Source organism: Falco rusticolus, chromosome 2, assembly GCF_015220075.1.
Source record: "Falco rusticolus isolate bFalRus1 chromosome 2, bFalRus1.pri, whole genome shotgun sequence".
NCBI classification, from domain to species: Eukaryota; Metazoa; Chordata; class Aves; order Falconiformes; family Falconidae; genus Falco; species Falco rusticolus.
Genome location: NC_051188.1, coordinates 83,754,826 through 83,777,491, shown reverse-complemented (window position 1 = coordinate 83,777,491; position 22,666 = coordinate 83,754,826). Strand labels below are relative to the sequence as shown.

Here is a 22,666-nt window from a genome sequence, read left to right as displayed (position 1 = left end):
AGTGTTTCACATCTACCTGGCATATTTTGTGAGTTGCAGCCAGGTGAACAAAGCTAAACAAAACACAGAAGCAGCCAAAAAAAGGAGGAACAAATAAGTTACAATACCCAGCAACCTGCTTCATATGTATAAGTAAATGATGTGCCATTGTTTACATTGCAATATTTGATTAGTTGAAAAGTGGTAAAATGTTTTTGACAGGTGTACTCCAGGCCCAATCCAGTAGTCCTGACAGAAAAAAACTACCCCCTGGAAAGCAGTGGAAATTGGACCTGTGTCCGACAATCACAGCTGCACCTGCGAACCATGACCCAGTGTAACAGCTTGAAAGGCAAATGAATTCCTGTTAAACTGAGTATCAAGCAAGATCGTGACGATAGTTCTGTCCAGTACTATTTGATGGTGGGTGTATAAACTGCGATCTTCCATTTTATTGCTAGGTTTTTAGTTCCTCAAACAAGGTATTTCCAGCAGCAAAGAAGCTTTACAGCAGGAGTGTAAAGCTCTGCCTAAGCACAAAAAATAAGCCATTATTTGGAATTCTAGCTTCAAGGGAGTGCTGCCTCGAACCTCAACTGAAATTTTTAATCCTCTTTCAGTTTAGATGTGGAAGATGGTATATTGCCCAGCTTGTCACAGGAAACAATCTCCTTGAGAATATTTGTTGACATGAAGCAAAATTCCTCAGGAGTTCCAGGGAGAGATACTGCTATAAATGCAGCTTTATTCAATAGAGGCAGAGAGCGTGCACAGCCTTGAACTAAAGAAAAAGTGATGAAGAAACCCAAATATTTTTATTGTGTGTAAGTCACACACTCCACAATGGTGTAGAGCAATGAATGAGAAGGCATCTGCTAGTCACTTCTCTCCAAAATGACTAAAATGAGAGTAGGGTCAATCCTTGAAGAGTTAGATGTTTGCTCAGCTGTATCCATTTGGTTTTTCTACTTGGCTTCTGCCAGCAAGGTCAGCATTTTACTCTGTCAAGTAAGCCATATTCCTGTAGTCTCGATCTTTAAAGGCTACCTCAGATAGAATTATTATCAGTCTCAACAGACTATGAGCCAGCCTTGTAGTGTTATCAGCCAGATGTGGAATAACAGGAATTTACAAGAATAATTGCATGGCATAGAAACCCTGGGTATCGGCCTGGTTACTAGATGAATTATCGGATTCCATTCCTGACGGTCATGAAACTACTGTATTCTTATATCTGTGTTAGATGCTACACCAAATGGTAAAACTTTCCGTGTTTCTTATATAATACTTGCCAGGAGTAATACCCCCCAAGTCAGATCAGTGAGGACTTTGATATTAAAAGCTATATGAATGATCTGACAGGTGAAATAACTTTGACAAATTGAAAAAAATGAATACTGCATGAAACTGAAAAGGCTGTTTTCCATCACTCTAAGTGATTAAGCTGACACTATTAAGACAAATTGAACTATGAACATCTTTAGAAATATTCTCAAGGAACTCGCAATCAATCTTCCTCAGTCCCCATCCAATACTTTTTATTTATTGCATTACGTAGTTGCTTTCAGTGTAATCTTTTAGCTTTATTTATCTTTTTTGGTGGTCTCACATGAACTATATCATTACCGTTGTTGAAACAAGTAAAGCTTTCTTGTTATGTACAATTACAGCATGAAAATAGTACTTATGATAAGCTGGAAGCTGGTAAAAGGTTGTGCAACCATATAGGTTCTGTTTAGTAGTTTGGTCAGAGACACGCCTCAGCAAAGGATGTGGTAGAAAAACATTTAATCATCCAAATATGCCGTGTGCTGACTTTTCTCCAGGCCTGTACCACACTGAATTTGGATGTAGACTCTTCTCTTCAGACACAGCTAGTTAACTTAGCCTATGGGGCTCAGGAGCGATTTCACTCTTTTACCACTCCCACCCTGCCACCCCACCCCTTTACCCCCTTTTCCTTTCTCCCAGGGCCAGGTACGCCAGCCCCAGCTCTGTTTTGTGGCACCTTTTGCAATGCAGCACCCAGCTGGCCCTTGCCAGCCCAGACGAGGAGTACAAGAGCTGGGCAGCCACCAAGCACGTAGCCGCCTCTACCAGGAGAGATCACTATTGCAGTAACATTTTGTTAAGTCAGGTGTATAAAGTGAGACACAGTGCTCTTCTCCTTTTGCCTTTTTTAAGCAAGTATCAGTTTAAAGGAATTTTACAGGTATTGGCAGTTTCCCATAGAAACCTTGACTAATTTTCTCAGAGCTTAGATTTTGGAGATGAAGCAGTGATGTCCTCATTTTCTCTTACCCCTTGCAGCAGTGCTTTCCACTGCCTGATTTCACTTCAGTATTTAGTGGCACCTTAAAATTAACTATGTCCTCATGAACTTGGCAGTAGTACAATTCATAATCTTAAAAGGTCCTAGCACGGACATTTATTTCTCTTTGCACATTTATACTCCTCAGAAGTAAATCATTACATTTTGTTAGATCAGTGCCTTGTCAGATGCTGAGTGCTCGCCTTTCCAGTTGAAGGAATGAAGGAATGGAAGTGTGCAGTTCTTTCTGGAGACCTTCAGGGTATGTTAAAATAATGGCCTATCAGCTTTCTTTGGGTTTTAGACACAGTTGCCATTTTCATTTCTAGAACTTGTAAGCCTAGGTCAGCTTCCCTGTGAAAAACATTGGCCTTTACCAGTTGACTCGAGATCAAGTTCTGCCCATCTCATGTTGACCTGCAGATTAGTGCACAAACACTAATATATTCATTTTTCCAAAGGCTGTTTTTTTTTTTTTTGCAAAGGCTGTTTCATGAACCCTGTTTCCTGCTGTGCTGGAGCTGGAAGAATGGATAGCACTTCTTATGCCTTTGCATAGCTTGCATACAATCAGCCAGTTCAAGCAGTGGGACAGCTTTGCTACAACAAGAAATGTCTGTGAAACAGATGAAGGCATGGATTCACTCCCAGTGAACCGGCAGACCCGCTGTTAAGGGGAAGTAAGCTGATCCAAAATACACAGGCAGGGCAGATGTTCCTTGCTTACTAGTGTAAAAAATGGGATGGGATCCTTGGACAGCACAGCTACAACACACTGAGCTGCCAGTTACCCAAACAAGAGTGCAAGGTGCCCAGCTTGGAAGGTGTTTGTCATCATAATGCAGAATTGTCAGGGACATGTATCTAGAGTGCAGAAGGATAGATCTCCCTTCAGGAAATGACAGCTTCGCACTGCAGTTTTGGCATAAGGTAACTACAGGGCTCGTGTACTGATGTACTTTCTGACTGAGACTAAACAGAGTCAAAGGATTTCCCACTGGTGAAGAAGTTTTTACATGAATAATCTTCCTCCTGCCCATACGGGGAGCATAGACGGAAGGAAAGCAGTATCTGTGCAGCACTGATCTCTGACTTATTTGCAGCTGTCACAAGCAGCTCCGATTTCTGTTGGAGGAGTGGTTGACACACAGGAGCTCCCAACAAGGATTTGGTTTGCAGAAAGGTGATCACTGATACATCCATTTTGGCCAGTTCCCAGGGTCTGTGCCCACAGAATGGCTTGACCATGCATTATGGGGTTGTTGAATAATAATAATAATAATAATAATAATAAAGGAAAAAAGAAGAATTTTACTTTTTTGTTGGAAAAATTTGGGGTAGAAATCTGTAATATAGAAGAAAGCCTCTCCAAGCAGCATCAGGTTTGTTTCTCAGTTAATTTGCAAGTCTTATATTTTTACTGTTTTTAAACATGCTTTTCAATTCATGGTCTTGAATTTGGGTGCAATTCTAGGGAGAGGTGCTTGAAATTGAATTGTTGGTGCTCTGTGCTGTGTGGTAACGCTAACCCTTTACTAGGCAGAAGAGAACATGCAGCTGGGGTGCAGACAGCTTCCATTTCAAAGCTGTAACACAGAAGTACATCCCAGGGTACCTCACTTCTTCTGTGATGGGACTTGTTCTCCTGAGAAATTCTCTGCTGTCTGTGCTGCTGACCAGCCACGTTCAGCTGAACAGCACCCAAGTTCTCAACAGGCAGACTAATACCTCCTCAGTGATGTTGGTTATCTGAACAGCTCTGCTCTTAGATCCATTCCTTGATATCCTTCCTGCTTCAGTTCTCCAGCAGCAGAGAGCGGGGTGGTTGTGCTTCCATACTTTCTTCAAGTAAAGAGGGTGATGGGAACCTCTTGTTTCCTTTCCAGGACCTGGGAGAACCACTATATTAGAACTACACGGCTGTATCCAGCCAGACCCTGGTGCAGTTGAATGAAAGGTGTTGGAGCCTGACTGTAACTGGAGAATCTCATGTTTTCCCTCTCTTTTCGTTGACCCCAGACAAGGGAAGCTTGAAGAAAGGCCAGCTGCCATTTTTTCCTTGAAACTCTCCAGTGTTTGAGACACAGTGAATAGAGATGCTTATTGCATTTGACCCGTGTAGCAGCACCAGCTGCTCTCAGACAGCCTCTTAGCTACAGGCACAGTTGTGCGCCATCCTTTTGTGCAGTACTTCACTTGCAGCTGTGTCTGAAATTTTCCCATTCTGAAGATTTAACAGCAGAATTTGACGGGTTTAGTGCTGCGCAGTCTTGGCAGGTGAGACCTGTGAAGATTTTGTATTCCGTTAGCAATAACCAAAGTGCTGTATTGTCATCTTTACCAGTAATCCGATTCATCAGGAATAAGTGCAGTCTTCAGTTTCTGATTGGACCTGTGATTAGTGACCCACAAAACAGGACAGGACTGACATTGTTGCCTTCATGCTGGTGAGGCAAAGAGCAAGCCTCAAAATCCCCAAAATTTACATGTTAAAACCAAGCAATACCAACGGGATCTATAGGGAAGTCTGTTTTACTCAAGATTGCAGTCAAGTACGGTTTTCCAATGAACTGAAACAATCGTACTAGTAGTTGTGCTGAGTCTACACACCTTGTCATGTGGTTGTGTTAATATGAGAAAACTGGGAAAGTACGCTCTCTAGAAATTGCTATTCATGGTGCTGTTACAGCGTGAACGTACTGCAGTAGCAACAGTATCAGTAGTACTTCAGGAACTAATCTGATTCCTTGAACAAAGTTTTCAGGACATTTAAAAAATATATTATGATTTTGAAAAGAAGGGTGTGCTCGACACTGCTTATAAGAAAAGCAGACAGCTGTGCACTTGGAGCTGGGTTCCCTGCTGTAGGAGGTAGTTCAGGCAAACTGGGATAACACTGAGGGGAGGCAGACCCCTCTGACTTTGTGCCTGTTACATTTCTGTGGCTTTGGGTGTTAGCATCACCTGAAAGAAAAAAACCCAGCTGGCCATGACATTGCACACAAGGTCCCTGAAAAATCCCAGCCCGTCTTTGGTAGAAAAAAGTCAAACTTAAGGAGCGAACTTAAACATCACACAGTGCAGTAAGGTATTACCAAGTTGGCTACAGCATCTTTCCGCTTAGTCAGCTGTCCTGCTGAACAGGGGCATGTGTATCTTTTTGCAGCATTTTTGAGTATTATAACTAGTTCACAAGCTCCCTCTTCTGGGCTTCCAGGATAGGAGACCAATGGCAAAGCTCCTGTTAGGTTATTTGTAAACCAACCCATTTTTTTTTCAGCTTATTTTGACACTTTCTACAGCATCAGAAAAAGGGTATGATCAAATTCATGTAAATGGATTTTTAGAAATATGACAGAGAAAGGCCTGATGTGTTAGATGCATATTAATATTTTTTACATGCATAGAAGGTGGCTTTTTCCACAGTGATGTAAATGTCGCTGTTACTTCATAAAGGTACTGATGCATCTAAAAAAAGATAATGATACTTGGCATTCAGCAAAGATACATACAGGAAAGAGCACTAAGAAAATAAACACAGGTCTGTTAAAAGAACTAAAAGCTTACAGTCCTCAAATATTCTCAATACAGTATGCAGTTTCAGGTAGCAGTGGTTTTCAAAAGGCAAATCATGAGCCAAGGGGCTTTGTAGCAAACATTCAGAAGAATAATGAACCGCTGAAATTGGTACTGTCATCAGAAGCAAAGAAGAGCTAGTCCTTCTTTCTGCCTGATCCTCAAGGTCAAGATATCTGTCTGCAGTTTTTGAAACAATTATCTAGCACCCAGCATTGCCATAACCAATATATTACAAAATCTCTCGTAGCAGATTAAAAGGATTGTGAAATTGCTTCCAACTAAACAATCTCAGGTTGAGAAAGATTGCTAACAACAAAAAAGGACAGTGTTCTCTAATTGCTGTAGACATAGCACTCCTTTGCTGACTTTTAACAGGGATTTACAGAATAAAGTACCTGCCTTAAATAACTCAAAAATTTGTGGAGTGCCTTAATGGGAGAAGGCATATTGTCTGCAGTGGCACAACAGAAAAATGGAGAGACTTCAGAGGCAATCACAGTGGCTTTTTACTATAAGTAGGGCTCCTAGGCACAGGCAGTAGTACAAATACTACATATTACAGTGCTGCTCAAGTGTCGTACTTAAAGTAAGAGCTATAGGGGAACACAGCTGTCACCAAGGTGATTGGAACTGTTGTTTAACAGTATACAACATCACTGAACAATGATTTAAAACAGAAAATAAGGAACTCCACTGACCAATTGATACAAAAATTCCAGGGAAAATGCGGAACACATGTATTTTAAATTTTGATCTAGTGAGGGTACTAAAATGGACACATCCAGTGTAACACGATAGGTTGTGGTGTCCTTAAAAATACTAAACGTGTTAGCTGAAATATTAAACCACCAGCAATATATCTCTTAATGTCACTAGTCTTTGTAAGTACTGACATGATAAAGAATAATTTTACCTGCTGTGTAGCCAGCTCATATTAAATGACATTCAAGAAGTTTCTCAAAAAATGTAGCTATCTCAAGCATGAAATTTTTTTCTGAGTATAGGATATTCTCATATTGGCTTTATTCTTCATCAAAGCATCTGACAGCTTTCAACAGTGGATGTGATATCAACATGCAATTTATCCTTTCAAAGCCTTTGGGATGATCAGTTTATTTCTTTGCCGTCCCTAATGAAACATACTCTTTCAGTAATTCCTGGGTCAAGGAGGCACTGTGACTACACTGAAATTAAAATTAACTTTGTAGAACCATGGCTACACGTACGTCTGTGGTTATGATTTATGTGGTTTATGATTGTTGTTTTGGTCAAAAGTTTTTAGCTGTTTTATTAAAGCTGTTGTGAGGGAGCATACAGAGACTGGCCACATATTATCTGTTTCTTGGTAAGGTGAAAGAATTGGTTGAAATAAAATGTAGCAACCAATGGAAAACTTAAATGTGATTTCTGATCATTCAACCTGTGGAAGTCCATTAATAATGATGGTAAATTAATGTTTCTGTTCCAGCAAACCGTTTCCTAGAATAAGGAGCAAATACAAAACCTTCATATTTAAGTGTTTTGGAAAACAGAGGTAACAGTGCAATTACTGTGGATTTAGGCAATTGGTAAGAGAGACTTGGAGTCAGCATGGAAGTTTTCTTACCTAGCTATTAGTTAGGACACATCTTCTACCCGTCTTAAAGCGTACAGGTCAGTGAGTAGCCAGAAGGTTGCTTTCAAGATATACAGGTTATTTTCTTTTACATTTTCTTCAGTAATGTGGAAGTGGGTCAGGAAGAGTTGATTTCTATCGTCCATTCTAATTATGATTTTAAATAATCATTTTGATCTAGCTTTGCATGTGAGCTTTTTTTGCATTCTGAAAAAGAGGTGATATTCATTAGCATATTTCATTATGCCAGCCCAAACAGTATACTATGTATAACTGAAGTAATCATAGCGCTTAAGTGTTTGACTTTTTATACTTACATTATATAAAAAAAAGGTGAACAATGCATTTCTTCCTAACTGATACTTCTTTGTGCAGTGTTGTGCAAGGCTGGATTTGGGTAGAAATTTAAATCCATTCAAAATACACCATCAGTATTTTAAAATAGCCATTATTAGGTCCCAAACTGCAAGATGGTAAAATGAGAGCTCTGGAGAGTATGCAGTGTGTCTCACCATGTCTCCGCTGTCCTCATTTGCTTAGGATTTAAACTATTTCTTTAAATTCAGTGAAATTAAAACAATTAATTTAAAAATGACTGGCAATGAGTGAAGTCTCCAGATGTTAATGGCTTATTTACTTCTACTGCAGTAACATTAAAGAACACTAATCACGATCAGAAGTAGGTTGTTTTCCAGGTTGTACAAATAGCATAGTCATTTGGAGCAGCTGTAATAAAATGCCTTGTTAACAGGGAGCAAGGTAAGATAGACAAAAAAGATATTTCAGCCATTAGTTTTCAGTGAAGTTTTAAGTGACATTAATTTTCCATACCATCTTATACATGCCAAATGAGAGAATATAGTTTATAACAGATGTTGCATCCATACTTAACACTGACAGTATTATCTAAAGAGTAAATCCTGTGGTAATACAAACTATGGCGAAACCAAATGTGTTCAGAAACACTTTAAAAACATTACCTTGATATTCCAGTTAGTTTTGGATTGCTGTTTATCTTGACAGGGATATTTCTACAGCCTTTTTCTTTTTTCTGCCTCATTTTGCCTGTTTTCTTTCTCAGTTCACTTTTCCTAAGTTGAAATATATTTTTGCAAAGTACAGCTGCCATACAGGTTTCCCCCTAAAGCCAAAACACTACTTCAACTAAGTTACTTAAATTACCTAGGTACTGGTCCATAACCTACAGGTGTGGCTGACACAGAGGAAATTGCTGATGATTGCAGTGAATTGCATATAATTAGAGCTGTAGTTAAAACCTGGAAAACCAGCTCCTCACTGTGTGCTTTAGGTCAGTGACTTGGAAAAATGAACATCTGGTGAAAGGTATGTTTTTTTCAGTCTTAGTTTTGATGTAAATAAGGCATTAGTCATTTCTTTGGACTGCATTAAAGGCAGTGTTGACCTGTTCATGATGATAAAGTCCCGTAAACGTAGCTAGCCTGTCTTCACAGAAACCTGTCTTGCGCTTCATTTTTCTTAGCATTGTCTTGAAATAAGAAGGTCTGATTCTTTTACTAAAACGCTTCCGGACCTACATATGTAGTATTGGTTTTTCAAGAAAATTTAGGATCCTCTTCCTTTCTTCTTCTTTTTTTTTATCATGCTTGCAGAAAAATCTGCCTAGCTTGGTATGCCCCGATAAAGCCTGTAACATTTACTCCCTCTCTAGGTCTGTTTTTCTTTGTCTTATCTGCTACTCTGGAGGCTGATGTTCTGCAGCTTGCCTGGTTGCTTGTTGTCAGGTGCCATCCTGGGAAGGAAAGGCAGGAGTTCTTAGTGGGCCTCTTTTCACTTCTTTTTTGCAGCTAAAGATTTGACAGTTTCCTGAGACAGGATGAAATTCTTGTTTTGAGAAACATTATGTACATTTACTATTTTGTGTAAGGAGCTCTTAATAATGATGTCTATTATGGCATGCTCATAAGATTAAAGGCAGTACTCTGTCTTGTGCACCAGCAAAAATGCAGAGTCCTGATAAATGTCTAGAAAATAAAATTATTATAATAGACTTGATGTTTGGTTTGATGTTTCTGTTTAGGTGCTGACCCCAGCACAAATAAAATCAATTTGCCTGGCCATACTAGAATCAGGAAAGCAGTATGCAGTGAAGAAGAGGAAACCGTTTCCACTCATGTATTCCTACTATGGAACAGAGTATCTTGGTGAGTAAAACACACCAGCTGTGTTGAAAGTGATGCTGTGTTGTAGATGTTTCAGAAATAAAATATGTAAAAAACACAGGGTGGGATTTCTCCTGACTGAGTTGGGACCATCCAACTGTGTGGAGAAGGTCCACAGAGAGAACAGTCAGGGGATGTTATTTGTAAGCTGCTGTTGCCACACAGGGACTTGCAGAGCATTTTTTGCTGTAGCAGTACAACTCAAGCATATGGTCAGCTCCTATCCATCACGAGCGGCTTATCTGGAGCTCTTCTGAAGCAGTGGTGAAAGGTCACTGAGTAGGTCCCTAGTGGGGTCTTCAAGGCACGATATCACACTGGAGAAAGTGTGAGATTGGTTTGTGGATGTTAGTGAGTTCTCTGGCAGGGGAGCAGAGGTAGAAATCTCTGAGTGGTGCTGCTCCACAGACCCTGGCAGGTACAGACAGTTCTTGCACTGAAATTTAGGTTTTAGATGACTGATACTGTCAGTCAGTAACTGGGAATACTATTTATGGTCCAGTTACATTTTGGGTTTAACAAAGACTTCAGAATACCAATCCAGATTCAGTAGTGTGTGAAGAGTAATGTCTTGAAACAGTATTCAGTTTAGGTTCAGTTTAGCTCCACACACTGACTTTCAGTCATATCAGAGTGGAAGTAGAAAAAAATCATACATATTTTTGCATAATTAGGGGAACTGGAAATGACAGAAGTAGTAACAAATCATAGTGTCAAGCACCTAGGAAGTTTTTATTCCAAGCACCTGTAGTGTGCATGAAGAAGATGGAAGAGCCATGCACTTGACAAGGAAATCGGTTCCCAGGGAAAGCTGCTGTGAGGTGAAGGCAGGACCTAAACCCACCCTCTGATTTGACTCTTTCTGTTCTTTACAGGTGCAGCACATGGGCTTTCATCAATCCTTCAGATGTTGCTTTCCTATTATGAGTACCTGCAGCCAGCAGATCAGGAGCTTGTATGGCAGAGCGTTGATTTTCTTATGGACCAAGAACAGAACAGCAACTGGCCTCCTGAGCTGGGAGAGACAATCGAGCGGGAGAATGAGCTTGTACACTGGTGTCATGGAGCTCCAGGTTCTTTTCCCATTGATGCTATGACTAGCCAGATGCTGATCACATTGCTTTTCCATGTTAGGTGACTCCATGTGATTGCCATTGATCGCAAGTTAAATTTGACCAATTTTGGCATTTTAGGAGATGCAGGCAAACTATTTAGTCTTTTTGTTTCAGTAAAGAGTGGCTTATTGCTGAAGCAGCTGGAATGATAGGTTATTTTCTGCTTAAAAGTAGGGGTGATCATAGCTGAAAGAATTTTGGTGATCCTGAACTGTATGTTTGCCAGTCTTGCTCTGTTTCATGACAAGACCTCAAAGAAAGGTACAGCTGAGTGAAAAGACAGCATATGGCTGGACAGAAAAATAGTATGCATAGATGTATCTGTGAGTTTTGGGAAGGCCTTCAGAATACCTTTTTTCCCTGCACATCAGAGTCAAAGTTTATGCTGCACTTATTACATGGATAATGCATAAATTTGACCAAAGTATTTTCATGTACTTGCAAGAGGCATTTTTCTGAAAGTCACCCATACAAAACTGCTTTTCAGAGAAAAAGAGAATTAATCCTTAGTTTGGGTTCATGAGGCAAAGCTGGCTGATGTCTGTCCGTTCAAAATCTAATCCTATACCTTAGTAATTTCAGCAAGTAGTGCTGTGTATTGAGTTTTTATCCCCAGACAGAATTTTATTGCTGACTAGTATTGGCTTGGTAACATGAACCTAGATGCTTGCAGAAAAACTTCCTTTTATTAAAGAACATCCATGAGCATTGATGCATTGCTTTTAAAGGTGTTCTATTTAAAGTAACAAAAAGTACATTATAATGAACATCCTTTAAATGTGCTTTCTGGTAATGCACTTTCTTTTTGTTGTTGTTGTTGGTATGATTAAGGAACAACCTTCTTGCTCTTGTACACTAGGGAAATGAGGGGAAAACAGCTTTTGCTTACCAACCTTTTTTATATTTAAGGGGAAAAAATTCTCCTTCTCTGGAGATATTCAAAACCCGCCTGGATGTGATCCTGTGCAACCTGCTGTAGATGAACCTGCTTTAGCAGGGGTTGGACTAGATGATCTCCAGAGGTCCCTTCTGACCCTGGCCATTCCGTGATTCTGTGATTGCTTCTGCAGTATGGCTGGAACCCGCAGGGAAGATGCCCTCTTTGTTTCAGTATCTTCAGAGTGGCCTTTGACTTTGCTTTAACTGTTAGTGAAGACATATGCAGTGAGACTCAACCAAAGTGACAAAATCCCAAAGAAGTTACTTTAGGGGACATGTAGAGACATGCAAATTCATGAATTGCTATTGTTCTTCCCCAGAAAGTCCTGTATTCCATCACTGTTCTTGGGTAGTAACGCACATGTAGCTTACAAGAACACTTTTCAGTTATTTCAGTGTATGTTATATTCAGACCACAAGTGAGCTATTCTAAACATTTCCTTAGGCACTTGATTTCTTTTTTGTCATATGCATTCTTTTAAGGTTGCTGTGAACTGAGCTGTGCAGTGCTCTGTTGAAGATTGTGATTATTTTATCTGAATCCCCTCTAAAAATGTCAGCTGTTTTTGTTTTTTTTACAGAAGTTAGTATGCATATCTGTAGATAGAATAAAGCAGCTTAGACCCCACTGAGGAAAAAAAAAAAAAGAGCAAGTTTCTTTTTCTCATTCAGTAAAAAATTGTATCTGTTGCCAGTGTAAGAAATGATCTTGTCCATCCTTGTGTTTCTGTCACTGTAAATGGGTGAGGTGAAGGGGGGTTTGAAAACAATAGAAGACATTGCTAAGACTTTACTGTTTTAAAGGCAAAAATGTGACTGCTGTTTTAAATTGATAAAAGACTGGGCATGTTAGAGTAAACCCTGAAATTCAGTAATGCGTTGAAAAAGATTGACAGTGGTGTTGTCACAGGGAGTGGATAAGTACATCTTACCATATGCTTTTTAGCATATCGGATACGCTCCCCTCCATGTGGCATATATAGATATGTAACATTGACATGTGTAGTGCATGAGACTGCAGTTTTTTTAGTGTATTAATCTTAATTTTCGTGTGTGTTGTACAGAACCCTTGCCCTGCTTACTACAAAAGACAATCTCGCTGCTATTTTCCTAGGCATTGCATATTTGTTTGCCAAAGCTTACCTGGTTTCCAAGAAGCCTCAATATCTGGACACTTGTATCCGCTGTGGAGAGCTAACTTGGCAGAAGGGCCTGTTGAAGAAGGGACCTGGAATATGCCATGGAGTGGCTGGTAGTGCTTATGTGTTCCTGCTGCTGTATAGGCTCACTGGAAACTCAAAATACATATACAGGGCACAAAGGTTAGCATTCCTGCCTTTCTAGATTCAGGGTCATATTGGAAAGTTGCAGGAACATTTGTAAAGCTGCTCAGTCTGTGATCACCGCCCTTGGATGTAAACTGAGTGTTTAAGCCTCAGGTGCAGTTCTGTGAATTGTGGGGCAGGCGCAGTCGCGTGGGGAGCCCTGCGGTCCTGCTTCCAGGCTGCCTGTGGTGGGAGAAGCACTGAGTTCTCCCAGGCTCTCTCCCTCCCTCCCTGCCTGCAAGCCTGCGCTCCTTCGGAGGGAGCAGAGCGGGTGGGGAGGAGCAGCGTGCATCCAGGTCTCATCCTGACATGAGATCAGAAACCAGCCAAGTTGCGTACCCAAGTCCAGGAGCAGACTAAAATGTGATTTGTTCTGATTTTTCACAGCATTTAACACTATACCTTACTATTAAAAGTGGAAAATAAGTATAGGACCTGCTTTGCTGTTATTTTACGTTTTTTTTAATTTATCATTCCCAGCTTTAGCCAGTTTGGCATTGTGCTGTTCAGCTTAGCTAGTGGGGTTAATTCCATTTGTCCTGATGCAGGCAAGTATGGTCTGCTGAAAATTCTGTCCCGGTGCTGCTATTATCTTTAATTATATTTCTGTAATTTAGTGTACATGTTTAAAAATACAGTATTCAATGTTTGTTACTGTTTTCCTTACTACATAGAATAATGAGGGGAAGTGGGATAGTAATTAGGGTGACATTTTCAGCTGTTTCCTTTGAAGTGAGAATATTTTATTTGTGTAGTTACTTCAGCATTACAGCATTTGTTGCATCAATGTCAAGCATTGCTTGCATCCTGCTGAAAGAACAACCAAGGTAGAAGGTTTTTAAAAGTATGTTTAAAGATGCATCCTACAAAAACCAGAAAAAATGTATAGCTCTTAGACAAGCATAATGCACGTACAGATTGCAAAAATTTGTTAGATCTCTTCTAGAGACCCAATGGACCTCAGTTTCATGTAGAAATTAGTGTAAAATTTGCAGATAATAATGAACATTCTATTGTTCTTAGTCATTGAATGTTATTGAAATAATGCTTTCAAACAACAAGTAGACATAGAGGGACATCAAATAGTAACATTTATTTTTTTTCTCTCTCTTAGGTTTGCAGAGTTCTTATTTACAGAAGAATTTAAGGCTGGTTCCCGGGCATTAGAAAGTGTATATAGTCTGTATGAAGGTTTCTCAGGAACTGTGTGTTTCCTGACTGACTTGCTGCAACCCAACCAAGCTGAGTTTCCTCTCTTCAGTGTCTTCGTCTAGAGAGTATCATTCTCCAGTGCCACGTCCTGGTGGCTATGGGAAAGGGCACCTGCGGTTTCACATATTTGTCAAGACAGGCTATTTACGAAACAAGCCACTGGTACCACTAATGCTAGCCTTAATGTAGCTGGGAGTCAGGTGAAAAAGAAAATACTCTGGGGTTTTGGGAGGGAAGTGTGTGGTCAAAAAAAATGTGTCAGTGGAAAAAAAAATGGGGGAAGTGATTGAATCTGATATGATAGCTATTTAGCTGTAATAAGAAGCAAAATCTAATTATTGAAATGAGAGAGAAAGGGGCATTATCAAATGTTTAATTTGGTGGTTGCACAGGGGGGGGGAAAAAAAGCAAGCTAGAATTACAGGGGCATGCAAAAAGAGGAAACAGTGATACATCCATTAGGTTTTAAAGAGACCTGCAAAAACAACTCTTCATGCAGCAATGCATTGATCGGGGAGGGTGTTGTAGATGTGTCACTACACCGCACAAAGGCAAAATCTGGAATTTTTTTACCTAAACCCACATCTACTATTTTTAGTAACATGTATTAGTAGTACCTGTCTCTTGGAGCTCTTTCATCTTCATATGCATATAAAGATAATTAGGTAGATAGCTTTATATTCAGCCTGCAGTTTCACAAGTTCATTTCAGCTAGTGGGGTTTCATGTGCATAATTGAGAACTGAACTTGACCCTTCCTTTCAGAACTCAGTCTGTGGCAAGGAGCTGGTCTCCTTACTGATTTACTGTAACTTTGTCACTTCCTGTCAATACTTTCCCTGTCACAGGGAAGATGAGTGGAGCCATGGAAAAGACTTGGATCAAAAAGTTCTATAGCAAAGGTACAGCAGGCAGATGCTTTCTTCACGATACAGCATTACTAGATAAGTATTGTTCGCTGACACAGAAGCTTCCTTTAAAAATTAATTGCTCATAGCAGCATTTCTGAACAATAATGTACATATTTCAGAGAACAGAAAATCTGTTTTCCTTGATGATTTGTTCACTACAAACACTGCAAACTGAATGCGGACCTTGGATGGCATACTGATCTTAAGAAAAACCTCATAACAAAGCTCAAATTACTTCTTTTCCTGGTTAACAAAATAATGTATGTGCCCAAATGATTTGTAGCTATAGAAATAAATGAGTTGCTGAACATTAGTTGCACTAGCACTTAAGGTTGCAATATATGCTGGTTTATATGTATTATGTATATGACATGGTACTTGAAAGCTAAAGAAAATGCTAACATAGATTTGTACTAAAAAAAATATAAAATCAATGTCTGTATTTAAAATAATACTTACTATTTATTTATTTTTATTTATATGGGAATAATGTAGTGCAATAACCTTTAAAGACAGATTGGGAAGACCAGAATGTCATAAAAATTGAAGTAAGTGTGAAAAAGCTGACATACATGCACTGCCAAACAATGCAGTCTCTCTTCCTGCATTCTCAGCTGGAGGAGATTACAATTTCTTTATTTTTAATGCCTTTAATGGATTAAAGTTCCCATTTAATTTCAGTGGGCCTTGATCAGGCTATAAGTTGGAGCCAGGTCTTGCAGTCCTTCTGCATATTAATACAGTAATCCCATTCGTGCTCTTGCCACTGTTATTTTAATGAGATGGCTTGCATTATTATGAGCTGCAGATTAGGATTTCTGCTATTTTGTCTTGCACTGTGCAGCTCTAATTACTTAATCACAGAAGTAACTATTTTTAATTAGTGAATAAAGCAATGCAGTTCTGTATCAATTTGTGAAGAATTTATGGATTTTTTTTGTGAATGGAAATGTTAAAATTCAATATACAGTTGTTACATGTTTATTATTTGTGGGATAAAAGGACTTTTAAGAAAGCCATTAATGTAACTTTGTTACCCTGAGCAGTGAGATGTGTACACGTACGAGGATGTATTTCATCGGGAGGTATACATGTGAGGCTAAATCAAAAAGATAACGGAGATGTGTGTGTGCTCTGCCCAGACATGTTGAAACGTTCCTGTTAGATCAGAGCAAAGCCAGCTGTGAGTAGTGAAGATCCTAAGTCCATTTCTGTAATGAAAGTGGCTCATATTTTTCATAACTGGAACCTTTTCAAACAGATGCTTAAGGAAGGTAGAACTTGGCCTATCTACTTTTCCCCTGTGGTCAGTAAGTTTTCAGTCTCAATTTTTATTGTAGGGTGATGTCACTCAGCTAAAACACGTAAGTAACAACATTTGTGCCACAGCATTTAGGTAGCTACAGTAACTGTATTCCACCTTATTGTAAGACAGAGAAGTAGGTTCTGCCATGTAGACTCGAGCTGTTGCCATCTTACAGTTATTTCCCATCCTTTTATTTAGAGATGCAAACACAGAACAAAACCACCTAGTGTTTTGGTAACTACACTGTCAAAAACCCAAACAGCTCCAAACTTAAGCCTCATGAGAGTATGTGTATCAGAATAGTAATCACGACCTTTTGATTCTGTCCCCAGAGCCTACTTTTTCATTACCAATGGACCACAACGTTTAATTGTTTCCAGTTATTTATTTCTCAGGAGATGCTTGAAGAAGAACGTGTTTGCCAAACCTCAATAAATCTAGAGCACAATAGATCAGTACAGTAACCTGACCAAGTCACGAATTCTAACATATGCCACATGTATGTTAAAATTTACCATAATAGAGGTAGATAAAATCACTCCATTTTATCATGCTTAACTTCCAACTGTCATGTCTGCATTAATCTTTTAATGTAATTCTTCATAAATGGCAGGAAATACACATTAAGAACTCATGTTAGGCTTCTAGGGGTTTTCCCTCTGTCTCTTTGTAGAATTAATTCCTTCTGACTTACATTCAAAGGAGACTCTGATCTGCTCTGTGTTGTGTTCAGCAGTACCCACAAAACAAATCTTGTCTCCGCAGCCATTCTCCATGTGCGAAGCCATGTGTTTGCCTTCATTTGATACTCATCCTGTGAGAAAGAATAGTTATTTTTAGAAAGATTTAGTCCATTCAACAAGGAGAAAAACCAATGTAACCGCCCAGTTTTCAAAATCTAGATCCCAAACATCTCTCTGCAAGTTATGCAAATTCGGCACTAGCATCAGCAAGGGCAGCATGCAGACTTTGTTTACGACACAAGATCAGTAACATAAACATCCAGTCTCATGGGATACCTCTTGTAAAATCTTGGAATGTAATCGTTCATCTGTTTTATTACACATGGCAGTTTGAGCTCATTCTTAGAGCTTCGTGGCTTTTCTCATCTGACCTTGCTAGGTCAAGGTGGCTACTAGATGTGCTGTAGTCTCAGCTTCTGAGCACAGTGTAAATATACCCCAGGGCTCTTCTGAAAATGCCAGTCATTAAATGAGCAGTCTTTTTTCATCTTTTTCCTCCTCGTAATTGTCTAATATTTTTTCCTTTGTACTATATATGCTGTTACATACATGCTGTTGCAACCTTTATTTGTTGCTTTTAAGACATTGACAGGAAAGCAACCTGAGCAGAGCCATCAGCACTTTTCAGTGTAATAAAAAAATAAGGTCCTTTGTGTTCCCTCCCTACTGCTTCAAGGAATCGATCATGCAACCTTTGCTAGACATTCTGAGTGAGATGCTGTCTCCTTCCTGCTCCTGATTCAGGCCCTAACAGACTGAAAAAGCGTGTTCCTGAACAGATTCTGCCATGGTGCTGTGACAAAAGACTGTGTTACCGGAAACTTGAGAAGCCTCTTTCAAAGTGTAAAACACAACTTACCACATCATGTTTGCACATTAGTTTCTTGACCGCGTTTAGTTTCTAAAGTGTAGGCAATAGGAATTTAAGTGAAATAATAGTTATTTCTGGTTATGCTGTTAAAGCAAAGAGGATGCATTGTATTGGTATTGGTGCTTATTGTGATGTACCTGTGTTTGTGTGATGCTGTTTGTGAGTAAAGCTGTAGATTACAAATCAGTTTAAGGAGCTATATACTATTCATTTGTTTTGATAGGTCATCCATAGATTATTGTCATGGAATAATTTTGAGGGAAACCAGATCTCTAATGTCCAGATATTGTGATTTCAGGACTTGTAGAGCCAGATGCAGTAAGTTTCAGCAGCAGTACCGTTCTAACAAATACACCCTATTTTTTTCCTGCTACTCACAACTTCTCAGCATGATAAGGTATTGATTTTGTGCCACTGCTTTTAATATCTGCTTTGTTTGGATTGTTGTTTCCATCGGTTTCCCTGCCTGTCTTTCCCAACCTATGAATAACTTCAGAGGGCTGAAGAAGCAGCCCAGGTCTTCTGTTCTTTGAAATACGATTGATAGATTTTACTTAAGAGGGGTGTTCCACTTACTTGCATTACATTATTTTACTCTCCCAGGTTTTCTCACTGGCTCTGCCATTTCCCACCTGCTAAGGAAAAATCATTATACTGCGTAACAACTGTCACTGATGTTTTACATCATTAAATAAAACAAAGAGAGACTTTCAAGGGAGCATGTTAACTTCTCTAGTATCTCAGTCTATGCAGATAATCAAAACCAAGTGAAATGGCTAAACATTCCAAAATACATATTTAAATAGTTCTGGGAAAAATGCACAAACATATGCAAGTAAAGTGGTCGCCCCTTTTGCTACTCTGTGAAATTAAGTAATGCCTCTTGATGTTCTAATAATAATTATATGGACATGTACATAATATGATAAGAATACTGATTAGTTTTTAAAGTACTGTGGAAAAAAACAAATTGTAGGTATCGGATATATTCAGAAACATACATATTTAATATGTGCAAATAGAAACTTTCATAAGCAATCAGATTTTTCTACCTACATCGTTATCTGCATATACAGTTATAGCATCTACCAACATACTGCATGTTTTACGCAAACAGTGACCTATTTTAGCCTATGCATGCATTTTGAGAATATGTCCTTGTTACTTGGACCTATAAGATCCATGGACAGAGTGTATCTCTGAGGTCTGCCACGTAAATCTCAGGTGTGGTAATTTCTCCTACATACCTTGAATTTTCACTGGCATGAGTGCATATTCTAATCTGTAGGAAGATTAGTGTATATCAGGAATAAGAATTGCCCTGTGAATTTTAAAAAAGTAATCTTCCTGTGAAGAACTATACCAATTACTGGCTTACAGCACAATCTGGATTGCTCTGAGAAGACATTTCAGTTTATAACAATATGTCCTGGACTAAGTAGTAAGCAGCAGAAAGCTAAATTGAAAAGAAATAAGAAAATGACCAAAAATTACGCTACTGAGGGAACAACATACTTCAAAGCCATAAGCCAAAAATGCTCAGGGCCCACAAAACAATACCGCAATTTAGGGATGTAATAGGCATTTTCCAAGAGAATAGCACAGTTTGCTTCATTGCACAGATAGCGGTACAGTGTGCACCGTACAGGTTTTAGCTTCATTGCCATTGCAGCAAAATCATCATATGCTGAAAACAGCCTCCCTGTGAAGGCGTTGCCTGTAGCTGAACCTACTGCCTACTCCTAGCATTCAACGGAATGGAAGCGATGTACACTATCAATGTTTAGGCAGTTTAAAAAAATAGATTGGAGAAGCCAACATGCACCAACTTTTTGACCTCCTTTGAGTTATTAAACTTCCTAACTAATCTGCACTGTCTCTGATGTCACTGTTGGTCCTGTACCCTGTATATTTAAAATTTTAAATGATGCTCTGAAAAAAGTCAATTTCTAAATAGCAAACAGCTTCGAAATACATAAGGCCATGTTTATTTTTAATACTTACAAGGGAGAAGGTGGAGGCATTTAGGTCAAGTACAGCCATACAAACTAGTATGGCAGAAAATTAATTAAAAACTCATTTTGCCTAGTGGTATAATGATATTTGAATAAAAGATTCTTTATAATGCAGTGATACTCAGCAACAGCGCTGCATGACTATACATGCATACTCCCCTGAAAATTTTATGTAGAAGTCCTGAAGTCAGTTATATCCCATAGTGAATAGAAAACAAATCCTATTCATTTCCTTCTACTTCATATAGAAGAGAAAGGCTGTCCGACCAGAAACTGAACTCTGTTCCTGTCTTCATTACTATGACCATGCGTGAGAGAAGAAAGAATTTCTCTAACAACGGTCTGATTTTGTCACTGATTTGGCCTCCTGCACCCATTTTAAGGGCCTGATATGCCACCTGCTGATGTCAGTGGTGAATCTCCCACTTGATTTCCTGTGGAAGGTTAGATCCTTCACACATGTGAAATAGGGGAAAAACTACGTAATTCCAGACTCCAAGCTTACAGACTTTCCTTTACACAAGTCCCATGAAATTAGTAAGGCTTGTTCGTCCAGTAAGAGGAAAGCACAGGTGTCTGCATATGCAGGGTTCAATTTAATAGCAGTTTTATACCCATTTTCCTTCAACATGTCTGCAACTTACCTGAATGCCAATATGAACAAAAAGTACAGGGAACTGAAATGGCATTATTTCATGTCCAGTTTGTGTTGGTGACACTTGATTATTCAATATATTCCAACATATAGTGTTCATCTCTTGACTACGTGCTACACCCTAGATTGGTTTCTCAGTGTAATAGCCATTTGCAGCCATAATATGGTACAGGCCCTTAGAATCAAGATAGATTTGATTCTTTAGAAATGCACCTTATTGTTTAAAAGCAGGACCCCTGCTCTTCTAATGTTTTAAACACTGTGATCTTTCAGAATGTGTTTATTGTATTAGTTTTGTATTGTAGATTATGATAGAAACTAGATTTTATAGCTTTTTAAAAGCAGTGATAATACTAAGCTTCATAGTGGCAGAAGAAACTCTGTGTATATCCATATTATGAATATTAAAGCTGTGAGTATATTTTGCCTTAAATAAAAGCCCAATCTTGAACAGTATGGTTTTGCATTGGATTGCTTGTTTCTAATCTTTCATAGTGCTAGCAACTTCCCCTTCCAGAGCAGTCACAGCTCAGGGCTCCAAAAGCTTTTCAGTGGTGTGTTATCAAAGGTAAAACCATTCACCGTGGAATTTGGTAAAACATCCAGGCTGCACATAGCGATTAGGTAAAACTAACTCATGGTAGTTGCCCACAACATAAGAGAAGACAGGTTGGTTTTGGCCTGTAGGTTAAAGTTTCCCACTTAGGTGTTTATTTTCAGCCTGCTTAAATCTCAGTACAGGTGGCCTCTTCTCTTTCCAGAAAGACCCCTCCATTCCCAGTGAAGGGCACTAAAGCATTAAATTCACCTAGGCCCGCCCATAACAAGGTTTTCATCTTTGCCACGAGCTGAGCTCAACTAGAGCTGAACAATGGGACTCCAAACTTGCCAATGCAGCAGTACACTTGCCAGAAATGGGCCACGGCGTTATTGGCATTTTTTGTATATAAATCTGGTGACAGCCTAAGTTGCATTAAAGAATAGTAGGACACATACAGAAGTAGCCATTAGTGTTATCCCATGAATGGTCTAATAGCTTCCCAAACTGTACCTTGCCTTCTTGCTGTGCTCCTCGTAGGTCTCAGGTTGGTAGCTAACCTCCACATGCTGATTTGCTGTTACTGGGAACAAGAACAAGTTGCTGAACTGGGCAAGGAGAAATGAGATCTATTGGGACAGGCATCAGAGCCAGCTGTGCACGAAACAAGTACCTGCACCAAGAGGAGCGAAGCGGTGATGAGTGGAGACTCCTGTGCAGGATACAAGCACCATCTGCCAGCCTGCCTTGGTACCTCAGGAGCTTTGTTTCTTGCCAGGTGCTTAGATTCAGGATGTTGTGGAGAGACTGCAAAGGCTTGTCTTTCCCTTGGGCTATTACCTTTTGCTGCTTTTCCACGGGGGCATCAAGTGATACTGCCAGGGTGGCCTTGTGCATATTCAGAGTGTCTCCAGAGTTCTGGTGGCAAGGGAGAGGGGCATGGGGTGGTCTGCTGGCGAAGGCAAGAGGCCTGGAGACAGTAGGCAAATGCTGCTGGCCAGCAGCTGGTGTCACAGGAGTTTGTGACCCAAGGAACCTGTGAAGGAAGAGGCCTGGCAGGCGGTGAAGGGGCACTGCACCAGCCCGCCCGCTGGGGTGACAGGGGTCTGAACCAGGTGTATCGGGGGGCTCGCTAGGGCTCACTGCTCCTTTCCACAGTTTTGTGGTTGGGGTGGTGGTGCTTTTTTTATTAATCAGCTGTCCCTTAGCCTTTTCTGTTACACATAGTCATTTCCTGCCAGGTGCAGGCCTCTGCCCTCGCCCCCTCCTGCCAGGCTGTGCTCTCCAGCCTGCCGAGCGCCCGCCCAGGGCCGCCCCGCCCTCCCACCGGCGCTGAGCGCGGTTACCCATCC

General features: G+C 39.8%; 1 protein-coding gene across 3 annotated transcripts in view; it reads left to right on the top strand.

Moving 5' to 3' along the window:
* The window catches only part of LANCL3 (LanC like 3), a 38,428-nt gene extending 17,196 nt beyond the window's left edge, over positions 1-21,232 (top strand). Inside the window, exons 2-6 of one of the 3 annotated variants that reach the window (XR_005102715.1) lie at positions 9,544-9,667; positions 10,561-10,758; positions 12,854-13,061; positions 16,825-16,991; positions 17,912-21,232. Coding sequence is in view for 2 of the 3 variants with exons in the window: in XM_037377755.1 (XP_037233652.1) it covers positions 9,544-9,667; positions 10,561-10,758; positions 12,854-13,061; positions 14,179-14,338 (690 nt within the window). In the remaining variant the exon portion in view is untranslated. Of the gene's footprint in view, positions 1-9,543; positions 9,668-10,560; positions 10,759-12,853; positions 13,062-14,178 lie in introns of all 3 variants that reach the window. The other 2 variants (XM_037377756.1, XM_037377755.1) reach the window with 2 other exon arrangements.
* The last annotated feature ends 1,434 nt before the right edge of the window (positions 21,233-22,666 follow it).